Below are 14,221 nucleotides of genomic sequence, written 5' to 3' on the forward strand. Positions count from 1 at the left end.
GTTATGTTCTCTGATGAAAGTAAATTTTGCATTTCCTTTGGAAATCAAGGTCCCAGAGTCTGGAGGAAGAGAGGAGAGGCACAGAATCCACGTTGCTTGAAGTCCAGTGTAAAGTTTCCACAGTCAGTGATGGTTTGGGGTGCCATGTCATCTGCTGGTGTTGGTCCACTGTGTTTTCTGAGGTCCAAGGTCAACGCAGCCGTCTACCAGGAAGTTTTAGAGCACTTCATGCTTCCTGCTGCTGACCAACTTTTATGGAGATGCAGATTTCATTTTCCAACAGGACTTGGCACCTGCACACAGTGGCAAAGCTACCAGTACCTGTTTAAGGACCATGGTATCCCTGTTCTTAATTGGCCAGCAAACTGGCCTGACCTTAACCCTATAGAAAATCTATGGGGTATTGTGAAGAGGAAGATGCGATACGCCAGACCCAACAATGCAGAAGAGCTGAAGGCCACTATCAGAGCAACCTGGGCTCTGATAACACCTGAGCAGTGCCACAGACTGATGGACTCCATGCCACGCCGCATTGCTGCAGTAATTCAGGCAAAAGGAGCCCCAACTAAGTATTGAGTGCTGTACATGCTCATACTTTTCAGTTGGCCAACATTTCTAAAAATCCTTTTTTTATATTGGTCTTAAGTAATTTTCTGAGATACTGAATTTGGGATTTTCATTAGTTGTCAGTTTTAATCATCACAATTAAATGAAATAAACATTTGAAATATGTCAGTCTGTGTTTAATGAATGAATATAATATCCAAGTTTCACTTTTTGAATGGAATTACTGAAATAAATCAGCTTTTTGATGATATTCTAATTATATGACCAGCACCTGTAGATGAAAAACAGGATCACCAGAGCCTTTACAATTCATCTTGAGGGGAACTTTAATGTGTATAGCACATTTAATGGCAATCCATCCAATACTTGTTGAGACTGAATGTAAACTTACTGTTTAGTTGTTGATACTTGTTAGTATCTCATGTTGCACAAAACACACATTTGTGTAGCAAGCACAGGGGTGGCAAGTTAGACCTTTCTGACCACTGCAGAAATGTAATGTAACGCAAACAACCGACTGTGTGTGTACTATGTATACTGCAGACCTGACATCAGAGAGATGTACCCCAACAAATTTATTCAGCGTGGAGACACAGACCGCTTCTACATCCTCAACACACTCTTCAACTTGCCTGGTAAGAAAACGAATAAAAACAGTTAGTCTACAGTGCTGAAACCCAATATAATCATCCATTTAAGATGATTTAAGAATTAGCTGAGCATGATTAGCCATTTTTACCATCAATAATGCACTGATACCAATAATTAGTGCAAAGAGGAAGAGAAGGTGGACTATAGCGCGCAGTGTTCCTGGAACTTATTAATAACTTTCTCTGTCACTTTTTGACCCACCCACCTGAACCTGTGATATTTTCTAGTAAGCTCACCCGAACCCGCCTGAAACATGGGACCCACGCGTCACTACAGGGCACGGTTCAGCCTTCAACAATCATAGGCACAGACAGAATATTAAGTCGTCTTTGGAAAATACACTTTTACTTTATTTTCTTTCTCAGAAAAAAGATTACACAGAAACACAGTTCATCAAATATATCTCAATTCAAAAACAAGATGTAGTTCCTTATTCACGGTGTGAGGAACACCACATTAATAGAGCCATTTAGTGAGTCAGTCAATCTATCCGTTGGTCAACAGCCTCCTCCAGCGCTCCGGGACTTGTCCATCCGTAGTGCTGTCCATAAGCTTGTACCAGTTGCTGGGTTGCTGGCATATAAAGTATGTGTGTTTAAAAGGAAACCCAAATTTAAAGGATACACTGTCATTTCTTTCAATTAACGATATTTTAATCCTCACATGACCAACACCATACACAACTATAAACCCTCAGCACAGAGATCACATGACTACCTGTGAGTTTGGACAATCTGGTCATCCCCACAACTGGACCATTGAAAGTCAGGCAGCAAACTCACTGGACTTCACACAGTTTTCTTTACATTTTTGATTTGTCATGTTTCTATTCAAGTCTGTCTTCCGTCTCACTGATTCTGGTCTTATTTCTTCTTCAGAAACTTACCTCTTTGCTTGCCTGGTTGATTTCTTCAGTAACTGCTCCAGATATACAAGGTACTGCATACTCACTGTTATATACAGTACACTGGCTGTCTGAGGGAAGTGAAGCTGGTTGGAATGTAAAGTGACAATCTGGAAAAGAGCCTGTTTAACGACAATAATCAGAATTTCAGTGGAATTTTAGTATCACTTCATTCTGATTTAAGGAGTATGATCAGTTCCCAGTGTTCTTTGGTGCACTTGATCAGTTTATCAAACAACCAAAGCACCTACCACCACCTGACAATGAGTCCGCCCGTTTTGGTTGTTTGGAAAAACCGATTAAGTTCACCCCTTCACCAGAGCACATAGTGAGCGGATGGCTGTGCATGCAGAGTGTCAGCTGCCTGTAAACATGCACGCCATGCAGCTGCTGTCGCAGGTAATGTGGCCTGATTCTAGAGGCAGGTGTAAAAGTTAATGTCACGGGCTGGTGACTGCATTAATGGAAGAAACACTTAACACACACAACTACAAACAAAATAAATACGGCAACATGCACAGTACAATTGTTATTTGCACGGTACAAAATATTTTAATAAAAATACCAAATCAAAAACTAGCATCAGTAGCGTCGTGTTTCTGCTTTGCATGACTAATAAGACCCAATCAGAGAGCCAAACATGAGAGTCTGTGTCATTGTTTCTAAAGTCCTCCGTTTTTGCCCGTCCGCACTAAAGCGCTACCTGGAGTTTTAAAACGAAAAACGGGCGTTGTCAAACTTCTCCGTTTTAGGTCTTCGTTTTCGCCGTTTTAGTCTGGACGGGAGGTGCAAACGTAGCAAACGGTCTCCATTTTAAAATGAAAACGCAGTAGTGTGGATGGGGCTATTACTATTCACCAATCACCTTTGAGCTAAGTTTTGTTGCATTCAGGTAAATGATCCATGTGGCGAGCCAAAGCGCCCGAAATGCAATCTTTGAACAATTTAGCTTTTGGTCAATCTTGGAACCCTAGAGAAGAGCTTTTTATTGGCTTTTTTTCAAACATAACTTCATTTAGTTTTTGCAATTTTAGTTTTTTCCAGTACTTTGCAGCCCTAGTCTAATTGCTCTTTCAGAATATTTTCTGTCTGGACAACAACACGTTTCTGGGGGGGAACACTGAGTCATTGTCATTTTTGACCCTCAGAAATCCGTGTTGTGCAGCACACCAATGTTAACATGATTGTTTCTGTAGCTGTGAGACTGGCTTCAAAGATGGCGACCTTTTCATGTCCTACAAGAGCATGTTCCAGGACGTCCGAGACGGCGTGGACTGGGTTCATTTCAAGGTAGAACATTTTCCTTTATCACATTAAACCTGTTTCCATGACGCTGTATGCCGTCTTCTGCAGTCCGCTCATCCACAGCCCTCAGTCCAGTTTATTTTTCACAGGGGTCCTTAAAAGAGAAAACGGTTGAAAACCTGGAGAAGTATGTGGTGAAGGATGTAAGTACACCTGTTTATACATACACACCAACTATCTACCAACCTGGACTTTAAAGTTGGGGTTACAAAACAACACTTTTTAGCTCAGTCTCATTTTTTTGCTGTTCAGTTTTTCTGTGTTGTTGATGTTTGTTCTGTTTTTCTTCCGCCTAGCTGAAGCTTCCTCTCCTCCTCAGTCGCATGAATGAAGTAGCAAAAGTATTTCTGGCCACCAACAGTGATTACAAATACACAGAGGTGAGAAGAAAGTTTACAGTCGTCTGTCTGTAGTAATGAATGCTTAAAGCCAACCAGAACCTCCTGCTTTATGTTTTTACTTGGAATTTACAGATTGATTTTCACAGTTGTATGAATGGTGGCACTTGATGGAGCCAGGACAGTGAAATCTGGCACTGAAAACTAAAACACAGGCATTAAAATGTTTTAGTGTCGCTGGTTTTCAGTTTCAAATTTCTGTCACTGTTCACATAAAGCATAACATTAGCTAGCGGTCACGTAGGCTTCGGCGCGGACAAAAGGACGGCTGGGTCAGGAAGGGTGACGTTCTCTCATTAGTATGCAGATTATATGTAACTCACGCTCTCCATGGCCCGCCAAATTTTCCGTGTCAATGTTACCTTTTTCAGTTCAGGTTTTGTTTTTAATGCCAAATAGTAAAGTTGCTGTCCTGGCTCTATAGAGCTTTGTCATATTGCCAGGTGATGTTAATGATCCTTATTCTATGTTCTGGACCAGGATGCTAAACTCTCCTGTCTTCTTACAGAAAATTATGACCTACCTGTTTGACTTTCCTCACGGCCCAAAGGTAACACTTATGATTTGATAACATTTGTATTTTCAGGTCTCAGTAGATTTAAACTGAACTACTGTGCTTACTAATGATGGTGTCCAAAGAGAAAAATGAGAAATGAGTTCTCAGTTATCATGAATGAGATGGACTTGAGGGGGGCAATATGAGCCTCCAGTTAAACCCTGAACCCACAAAGGGCCAATGGAGGACCACGATGTCACCATTGGATCTAGGTCAAAGTTCATTAGAAAAGAAGAACGCATTTTATATTGCAATATGCCAAAAACACAAAGATGATTCTTCATTAGTCTCTGCTTACCGTGGATGTATTATTAGAACTCAAATTCTCTTACTGTACATCCATGCTGCTTACTATGACAACATTATATGATTTACACAGCTGAGCCAGATTTGTCAAGGATGGCCTATAGTCCACTGATAGTCGAATCGTGTGCCGAGTTGGGCATGCCCGCCAACAATTGCATGCACTTCTCGGGTCTATTCCAAGTACTGTTTAAAAAAGATTTAATATTCTTTGTGTGGGTCAGTGGTGATAAATGATTCAAACGTCCTGCGAGCTTCAAACACAATTCAGTACAACACCGGCACGGGTGGTGCTCCATCACATGCTACGCCTACACATGCGCACTGCTGCCCCCTACCTTAAGGGTTAGTTACAGTTTTGGATTTATTCCCGCACTTAATTATTCATTAACATTTATTAAAACCTTCTTTTTTTCATATGTTTATTTACAGCATTATATGTTGATATTCATACTAGGACTTCAGCTAACGATGATTTTAGTATTCAAAGCTTTGATAGATTTCAACTATTCATCAATGCGTCGTTTAAGAAGTACTTTTACACACATTTTCAGCTGAGGACTGCAGTTTACTTTGGCTTCAACTCAACAATCAATCATGATTTCAGCTAAATGCTAAAGTTGCTGTTACTGTTACCTTGTCTGTGGTCCGCTGGCAGAACACCTTTTTGTTCAGCTGCCGTCATGCTGCAAACAGCTCCATCATAATCACGCTGTGCGACAGTAATAAATGTCCCTTTGAAACACTGTGCTGTATAGTTACATGGATTAAACGAAGCATCGATGCAAAGAATTTGTCGAAGCATTTTATTAATCAGTGAATCGTTTCAATTCATATCCTAATAAACAGTATATTAACTTATGTAAAATCAGACGTCGAGCACCCCCATACAGCCAGCAGGCATGATCCTCATTTCATTTCAATGCCTCTGCGAAGATTTGTACCAATGAAGATTGGTTAAGTTTATTAATGTTTCCAGACCTTCGTGACAGCATGATGTTTAATAATGGCATTATATTTTTTCATGTCAGTTGTTATTTCAATTGCTTACATCATACTATTCCAGATCCCTTTAACATTTAGCTTGTGGAAACGAGAACAAATTGAGCCTTTAATTTTAATTTCATTTTTGGATGGATCCCTGTATTGTTATTTGTTTTGCAGTGTATTGGTATAATGTGTTAATAATAAAGTTTTTAGAACTCACTGGCTGAGGTGCTACAGGCCGCAGCCAGATCTTATTTATGAGACACGAATACTGTACAACCAGAATTTACTTTTACTATTGACATCATAAATGACGTGCTGTGTGTTTTTTGGGGGTTTTTTTGCAGCCGGGTACACCCCACCGGCCCTGGCAGTCCTACTTTGACCTGATTCTGGTGGACGCCCGTAAGCCCATGTTCTTTGGAGAGGGAACTGTGCTGCGGCAGGTCGACACTGTGAGTGTGTACTAGCACGGACAAAATACCATACGCGCTTATTTAAAATATAATTTTAGAAAGAGTTTTTGATAAATAAATATAATATTGTATTAGTGTGTGACTCAGTCATGGTTTCATTCAGGCCACAGGTCGGCTGAAGATCGGCACGTACACTGGACCTCTCCAGCATGGTATTGTTTACTCTGGAGGTAAATGAGAAACCTTCTTCACACAAAATGAAATATTCACACAAACCACCATCTAGGCATGTCTTGAAGTGATATTTGCTCATCTCTCACTGCACAGTAATGTACCAGATTGTGACTTTACCTTGTTTAACTGATTCATTACATCACATGGTTTTAAATGCACAGTATGTCATTTCTACGGCTAGGAGTCTCTCACATCAAAACGTTAACAAAATGCGTAGTTTGACATTGTGAAGTAGCATGGGATCATGGGAATTGTCTTCACTGTTAAACAGCCACCATTGCAAAGAAAATCTGACGTGACCCAGGGAGAAATCACAGACAAGTTAAAGTTTTATTCACCTTCCTCACTCTCTGACATATTGCATGTTTCCCCAGAACTTATAGCATCTAGAGGGGAGAAAGGGTTTATGACGCCAGTGACAGGTGACAAAATGAAATGCACCTTCAGTAGGGTTTGGTTGGTCTCCAGCCAGTGCGGTGTAGTATACAGGTGTACTTACTTAAACCAGCTGGATGTTACCCCAACTGACAAGGGCTCATTTTTCATTATGAGATGTTCTGGCCAATTTAAAAAAGACGAGAAGCAGCTCTGGGTGATATCAGGTTTTTAAAGCCTTTCCACTGCACCTCCGGAGTCTTATCCCTCCGGCAGCGGCGTAGATTCAGTCCTACAAATGCAAAGAGACTCATCCACTCATTTAACAAGGTTGCCAAGAAATATAACTTGTGTTATGTGACATGAGCTGTACATTCAAAAATCTGCTTAATAAAGGGCAACAAACATGTGATAACAACATGTGAAACTATGTACTCATCTGCTCGACTGAGGCCTCAAAGACGACATAAATCAGTTTAAATGTAGTTTGTTCTTTTGTTTACCTTATTTATGAGAATCAGTGTCACAGCATGCAAGTATTCATTTCAGATCAAATTAAATGTAATATCTGATTAAACATATTTGAGGCGTTCTTTTGCGAGAACAGATATCTCCGTTAGTGCTTATCATAAATCCTGGTTCTTTTAGTGCGCACTTCAGGGAATATCAATCAAATGGCTGTTTTATTTAAAATGGCTTTTATGTTTTTGCAAATTAACTCAGAATATATTATAAGGTAAAAATTCAGTTTATTTTACACAATGGTATCCTTTTGCAGTTGCAGTTTCTCGATTCTCCAGTTTATGTGTCAATCAGCGGTCATGGTTACCGTGGGGAAGTCAAGTTAGTTTAAAAAAGATAAAAACAAAGTTTGCTTAGAAAGTGGCGTACGCTGTCTTTTCTGCGTACACAGCATTTATAAATGAGGCCCCTGTTGTTTAGAATAGCAAATGCATCAGAAACCTGGTAGAGGTTGAGTCTCAGCTATAATTGCGACATCATAGAAACCAATCATGGATCACATTTCATAGGTTTTGATAGGACGGGATGATATGAAAAATGCCATATTTGTACTCCCAGGTTCTTCGGACATCGTGTGTGACCTGCTTGGTGCGAAAGGAAAGGACATCGTCTACATCGGAGACCACATTTTCGGTGACATTCTCAAATCCAAGAAGCGTCAGGGCTGGAGGACTTTCCTGGTGATACCTGAGCTGGCCCAAGAGTTGCATGTCTGGACTGACAAGAGCTGTGAGACTGGATGCATACACACTCATACAAACAAGCAGCTTCAGAACTCCACTGTTTTCAAGTGTTGTTCATCTGGAACAAAACCTCAGAGCTGATCTGGCTTAATTAGAAGTCCAGCTAATAGTAGTATAGTTAATAAATAGGTTTTAATAGAGGGTTAAGAAAAAAAATACTCTTTTCTTTTGACAGAAAATGTGACTGGGCTTCTACACTCCACAAGGTGTTAACCAAACCATTATAAATGTGATTTACTAATGCCAGATGTTGTTTTTCAGCCATATTTGAGGAGCTTCAGTCTCTGGAGTGCTTCCTCGCAGAGCTTTACAAGTGAGTTCCTCATTGTTAAGGTAGCTGTTGGTTGTGTGTTGAAATAAATGCTGGTACAGGAAGAATTTACAGCAGTTGGTTCCTGACACTCACTGGGTCAACACTGAAAAAATCTTTTCTCTGCTTCTCTGAAAGTTGATTTGATTTTAGTCACCCAGTGCAGTGGGGTTGCCTGTGTTGTCCAGCTCCTGTTTGTTGTGTCCCTGCTGAGAGGTGTGGGTAGAAATAATGTCTGGAGATAAAATTTGCTTCACGTATTAAGTATTTCCTCTTACTGACAGAATTGCCAAGTTACCAGAGTGACTTGTAGTTGTGAGACATCTGTTCTCAACGTTTAAGACCCAGTTTCCACCAAAATACCAACTACTTTCTTTGCACTTCCTCATTTGAATAATCTTCCCACCTGTGCACTAAGTCTTTTCAATAACATTTCCATCCACTGGGTTGCGGTGGCAGCAGGCTGAGCAAGGTTGTCCTGATGGGAGGCATCCTGATCCGACGACAACACTTTTACTGTCTCTACTCTGAGCTCCTTCCTGATGTCTGGGCTTCTTACCCTGTCTCTAAGCGGGAGCCCAGACACAATCTCATTGTTTTGGTCACTATCCAAAGCCTGTAGATCGAAAGCTTTGCCTTCCAGCTCAGCGCTCTCTCCACCACAACCCCCGCATTACTACTGATTCCATCCCAGTCTGCCTGCCTTTACCTCATTCATGAACAAGTGCCAGAGATTAGTGCGTGCTTCCAAGCAATTTGAGCCCAAGCAAAAGAGTTTAACAAATGCACACATCACAAAATGAATAAATCTTTTAGCTTCAGTTTCACAGATCTGACACTGTGTTTTGTCCTCAGGCACCTGGACAGCAGCAGCAATGAGAGACCCGACATCAGCTCACTGCAGAGACGGATTAAGGTACACCTTCCTCTGTCACACACGTCCTGTATTTCACTTCAAAAAGAGCTGCACTAAACAGAGAAGTCAAGCAGTATGAGGTTTTGAAGGGTGTAAACTTTGAAGTTGCTGATATTACTACTACTGTTGAACACCTTGTATGTTGATTTCCACGGGTAATAAACAGCAAGACATCAAATCAAATATAACATCAACTGTTTTCATGTATAGTTCAGGGCCCTTTTGCAGTGTAGCTGAAGTGAATTCCTGGATAATAAATATTCATCTCTAATTTTCTGTAGTGTCCCAGTAGTATTTGTTGTTACTAAGGCATGTCACATGACCTGGCTAAGCTCCGTTTGAGACTGAGAACATGACCAAAATACTGACATACTGAATATCTTGTAAAAGTTCTTGGTTCTGCTGGCAAAATAGATTAATTCAAATTAATATTTTAATCATTTCTATCATTTTTTGTGGGTTCATTTTGGAGCCATTGCTTGCAGCACTGTAGACACACACACCCAGGGTTTTCTGAAACAGCATATGGTCCATTTTAGGGCTGGGCGATATGGCCAAAATGTTATCACGATAAAAACATTTCAAACCCTTCAATATCGATAATTGTCTTGATAAATATCAAGTCATTATTTCTTTCACTCAGGAGCAAAAATCTGCCTATAAACTTGAAAGTTGAAGAAACCAGATGGTTAACTGTGTGGTTAAACAGTGGATCACTTCACAAATCTGAGGTGGAACATTCAAAACAATTGTGATAAAATCTTTTTTTCAACAAATATGATCAGTAAATATTTTTTCAGTCCCTTTTCTTCAACATAATTAAGATCTTAATAGAAAAATAAAGTGCTAATTTGTTCATGATTCAAACAAATTCAATCAAACAGTTATTGGGGATATATTGAACATGTGTTATATTGTTATTGAGGACAATTATATTGCGATAATTATCATTATTGTTTTATTGCCCAGCCCTAGTCCATTTGACACTAAAACTGTGAATACAGTTCAGTCTACATACAAATGATCCCTGTAAGGGCAGTTGCATGCCCATAGCGCCACTCCCTGTTAATAAGACGTTCCTTGCATAGAGGTCTGCAGCCAAAAGACATTTCTGTCAAAATCTTTAAGAATAAAGTCAGTAACATGTCAGTAAATTAAATTTTGTCCTGCATGTCTCTGTGTCCTTTCCAGAAAGTGACCCATGACATGGACATGTGCTACGGCATGATGGGAAGTCTGTTTCGCAGTGGATCCCGACAGACACTGTTTGCCTCCCAAGTGATGCGCTACGCTGACCTGTACGCCGCCTCCTTCATCAACCTGCTCTACTACCCCTTCAGCTATCTGTTCAGAGCTGCACACGTGCTGGTAAGGTTCACTCATCGCTCTCACTCAGGGTAAAGTTTACACAGCCTTAATGTTTGTCGGTCATCTGCACCTCGTATATTTTTGATTGATGGCATTACGTTAAAAACTCTCAGATGCCTCACGAGTCGACGGTGGAGCATACCCACGTCAGCGTCATCGACACAGAGTCACCCCTGGCCACACGAAACCGCCACGAGCTCGACCTCAAGGAGATGGAGTGCAAACGGCACCAGCTGACACGATCCATCAGCGAGATCCAGCCCCCCCACTTCTTCCCTCAGGCTCCACAGGAGATCACCCACTGCCATGATGAAGATGATGACGAGGAGGAGGAGGAGGAGGAGGAGGAGGAGGAGTAGTAGAGGAGTCTGTAGATGAGTCTTGGAGCTTTTCTTTGATTTATAACTACCGGGCTGTAACTGCTGCCTGGTTGTCAGATCCATTTTTTTTATTTTCTTTTTTCATTTAGTAGGACCTGGACCTGGTCGTTTACATGATATTGACTGTCGATCCAGGTGGTCTTGCTACGAAGAGAGACAATTAGAGAGAATTATCCAGCATGTTCAGATTTATGTTTGTAGTCAATGATTCAGGCAGTGGGATTTTGAAATTGAAAATGACAAGAAAGTGAAGACGTGTCTCCAAAGTGAAAGAGAAGAACTTCCATACTCAGGTAGAGCATGTGTTCATTGTTAGATCCTCGTGGCTCTGCTGGGTTTGTTTGAGGAGGAATTTTCTGCTTTTGGATGGGGATCATTCAGCTTATCAGGAGCCAGGAGTGTGAATTTACTCATGTGTACTGTGAACGGTTCACTGCCATGCTTCGTTCTCCTGCACCATGCCTCTCCGTTTATCATGTGCAGAACTCTGAGGTGAAGGGGTTGACTTTAACTTTGCATAAAGGAACAATCTATCTTAAAACTGGAGGCAGCCACACGTGTCACATACTTTGCATTTTTGGGACCATAATGTTTTGTGAGGTGTCTTTTTTTCACACTTCCAAAGAATACTGGTCAAATGTAGAGCTGTGATATTTTGAGGTATTTCGGCACCGCTAGAATTCAAGCTGTGTTATACATTTGAGTTATTTAAAACATCCACAGTAAATGTCATATTGCTGTGAGATGGATGTTCCTGCAACTACAGCTGCATCACCGAAAGAAACTCTGGGAAATGTAGGAACATCTGAGTGTGGATTCCTCCTGGATTTATTTACTGTAGTTGGTGTATTGAACACAGCTGCTGAAACTAGACTCAGTCATAAAACATTTCCCTCTAGATGAATATTTCCTGATTAGCAGAGTGTATATTGCCTGCTGTGGTGAGATGAAGTCAACAGGAAATGGCTTACACTATATGCTAACAGTTCATGATACCAGCGTAAACGTCGCCTACTTGTTTTACCCAGTAACTCTCCTCACTGTGTTGTAAAATCAGACCGACTGTCCCATACCCCACAGAATCAAAACAACTCCTCAGCCTGAGCTCCTCAGTGTTGTACAGGCTGGCTGCATTATGTGTTTTTAAAATGACTGTGTAGATATTTAACCTTGCACAAGGTTCACAAGGCACTGTGAAACGGTTACTGCCGTATTCATCTCACTTAGAGTTGATCCAGTCAGTGTGAATCAGACTTACGGTTTGAAGTACATTTAAGTTAAATAGTTTTCATCTGAGGAATGACGTGAAAGGTATGTGAGCCCATTCCTGCCAGGAAAAACAAAATAATTGTGACATTTTGGACTATATCATTTTTTTTTTTTTATCTAAAAACTTGATTTCTGTTTATAATTTTGAATCAGTTTGCCAGACTGACGTATTTTCGTATCATTTTTATGTGTAAATTTAGTGAGAAGTTAAATGTTTCATCACCAGCCAAGTGAACCTTTTGTTTTACCTACTATCCAAGTATACTGTACTATAATTTAGTCTTACCATGAGTGTTTTGCTTTGTCATTTGGAAAGCTTCCAGTGTGTATTGCACCTGGTGGTAGTGGTCTTCCATAGTGACCCTGCTGCTGTTCCCTGACTGTAGTTTAAACATGATCAGAACTATTACCAGTTCTGTCTGCTGTAAACCTGCTGTTACTGTAATGTGAGACATGGACAGTGGTGCCACTGAGCACTGTGGGCCTGTTTCTGTGTGCACTGTCACCACAGATACTGTCAACATGAAGAGGATGCAATAAGTATTTTAGTTTATTTTTAGTGCTGATACGGTTGTTTTCCTTTTAACATTATCACGTTTTTATGTTACTGCCTTGATTTGAAAACAGGAGGACCTGTTTGCCAGAAAAGTCCGATCTGATGAACTGATCACACACAGTACGGACCCTTAGATTTCAATGACTGCAATTGTACCGTTTGTGTGTTTCTAGCCTCACACAAAGTTACTCATTAAATTTGTTGAAGCTGCCTCATCCTGTTTGGACAGAAGAGACCTGTTTTTACTGTCCTCGTTGTGGGTCAAAGCTTGATTAAATGACCTGTCATTGAGATCTGTGCTCAAATGGACAGTTTGACCTTTTTCAGCCCTGTTGCACCTTGGGATATTTATCCTGTTATTTGAGTATGGGAGCAATAAGTCGAATTTGTCACTCTGATGCTGTTGAAACAGAGGCCCAGAGGTTTCAGAGTGGGCAAGTAGTACCAATGATGAAACATTTTCAATTTCATATTCAAATCATTTCAGAACTGTTGTGCATGCCTGTTTTAATGACAGCGATAGCTAGCTTAGGCTTTGACGATCAGTCGTACTCAAGTGTACAGTGAACCAAATGAATGTTTATTTTTACCAGCAACAGTTGATGCATGTGTTGTATTTTTTGCTGATTTTATTTGAAATGTTGCCTTTGTTTGGAATGTTTGTAATAAATTTTCTGATCTGATATTTCAGAGTTTTGATTTATTTATTTTTTGTCAGTTTACTCTTATGAAAATAAAATTCTAATATTCTGCCATTTTACAGGACTGTGCAGAGGTTTTAGGCAGGTGTGGGAAATAAGCTGTAAAGTAAGTATGTAGTGCTTTCAAAAATCACCATAAAACAGAAAAACAACATAGGGAAATAAGATATGTAAGTGCTATTTTTTTTTTTTTAAGTTAAACAGAACATAAACAAGATAAACAGGACAGTAAAAGTTACAGTGCAGTGAAAGATATTAATCAAAATCCATTTGAATTGAAAAGCAGCGGTAAAAAGTCTTCTGCCTTGATTTAAAAGAACGGATGGTTCATAGTGTTGTGAAGATAAGAAAGGTATATTCATAAACCAACAGCATTTTAAAATTAGGAAGCCAGTGTAAAGACCTCAGAACTGGAGTGATTGGTCTTAGCGAGGACTCGAGCAGCTGCATTCTGAATCAGCTGCAGCTGTCTGATGGACTTTTCAGGGAGACCTTTTAAAGGCATCGTTATAGTAGTTGAGTCTCACTTACTCAGTACTTGTATGGAATTATAGTCATTGTTGATAGGGTTATGTAAATTTGTGTGTTGTCTACATAGTTATGGTAACATTTTATTGTTTTTCATAATCTGAGCGAGTGAAATCATGGAATAGATGTTGAGCAGAAGAGGCCCCAGAATGGAGCCTTGGGGAACTCCGCAAGTCATTTTTGTCAGCTCAGATGTGTGATTACCTACACACACACAAAGTAGTCCCTGTTT

At 40.2% G+C, this 14,221-nt stretch overlaps 1 protein-coding gene across 3 annotated transcripts in view; it reads left to right on the forward strand.

Moving 5' to 3' along the window:
• nt5c2a (5'-nucleotidase, cytosolic IIa) overlaps positions 1-13,443 on the forward strand; it is a 21,925-nt gene extending 8,482 nt beyond the window's left edge. For 2 of the 3 annotated variants that reach the window (XM_046070424.1, XM_046070425.1), the window contains exons 6-18: positions 1,111-1,202; positions 2,097-2,154; positions 3,319-3,412; positions 3,517-3,570; positions 3,724-3,807; positions 4,334-4,375; positions 6,019-6,126; positions 6,251-6,317; positions 7,777-7,947; positions 8,223-8,274; positions 9,127-9,187; positions 10,379-10,555; positions 10,669-13,443. In XM_046070424.1, coding sequence (XP_045926380.1) covers positions 1,111-1,202; positions 2,097-2,154; positions 3,319-3,412; positions 3,517-3,570; positions 3,724-3,807; positions 4,334-4,375; positions 6,019-6,126; positions 6,251-6,317; positions 7,777-7,947; positions 8,223-8,274; positions 9,127-9,187; positions 10,379-10,555; positions 10,669-10,914 — 1,306 coding nt within the window. In that variant the 3' untranslated portion in view covers positions 10,915-13,443. The remainder of the gene's footprint in view (positions 1-1,110; positions 1,203-2,096; positions 2,155-3,318; positions 3,413-3,516; positions 3,571-3,723; positions 3,808-4,333; positions 4,376-6,018; positions 6,127-6,250; positions 6,318-7,776; positions 7,948-8,222; positions 8,275-9,126; positions 9,188-10,378; positions 10,556-10,668) is intronic. The other variant, XM_046070426.1, reaches the window with a different exon arrangement.
• Positions 13,444-14,221: the final 778 nt, after the last annotated feature.

Source organism: Micropterus dolomieu, linkage group LG15 (assembly GCF_021292245.1).
Source record: "Micropterus dolomieu isolate WLL.071019.BEF.003 ecotype Adirondacks linkage group LG15, ASM2129224v1, whole genome shotgun sequence".
Classification (NCBI taxonomy): Eukaryota; Metazoa; Chordata; class Actinopteri; order Centrarchiformes; family Centrarchidae; genus Micropterus; species Micropterus dolomieu.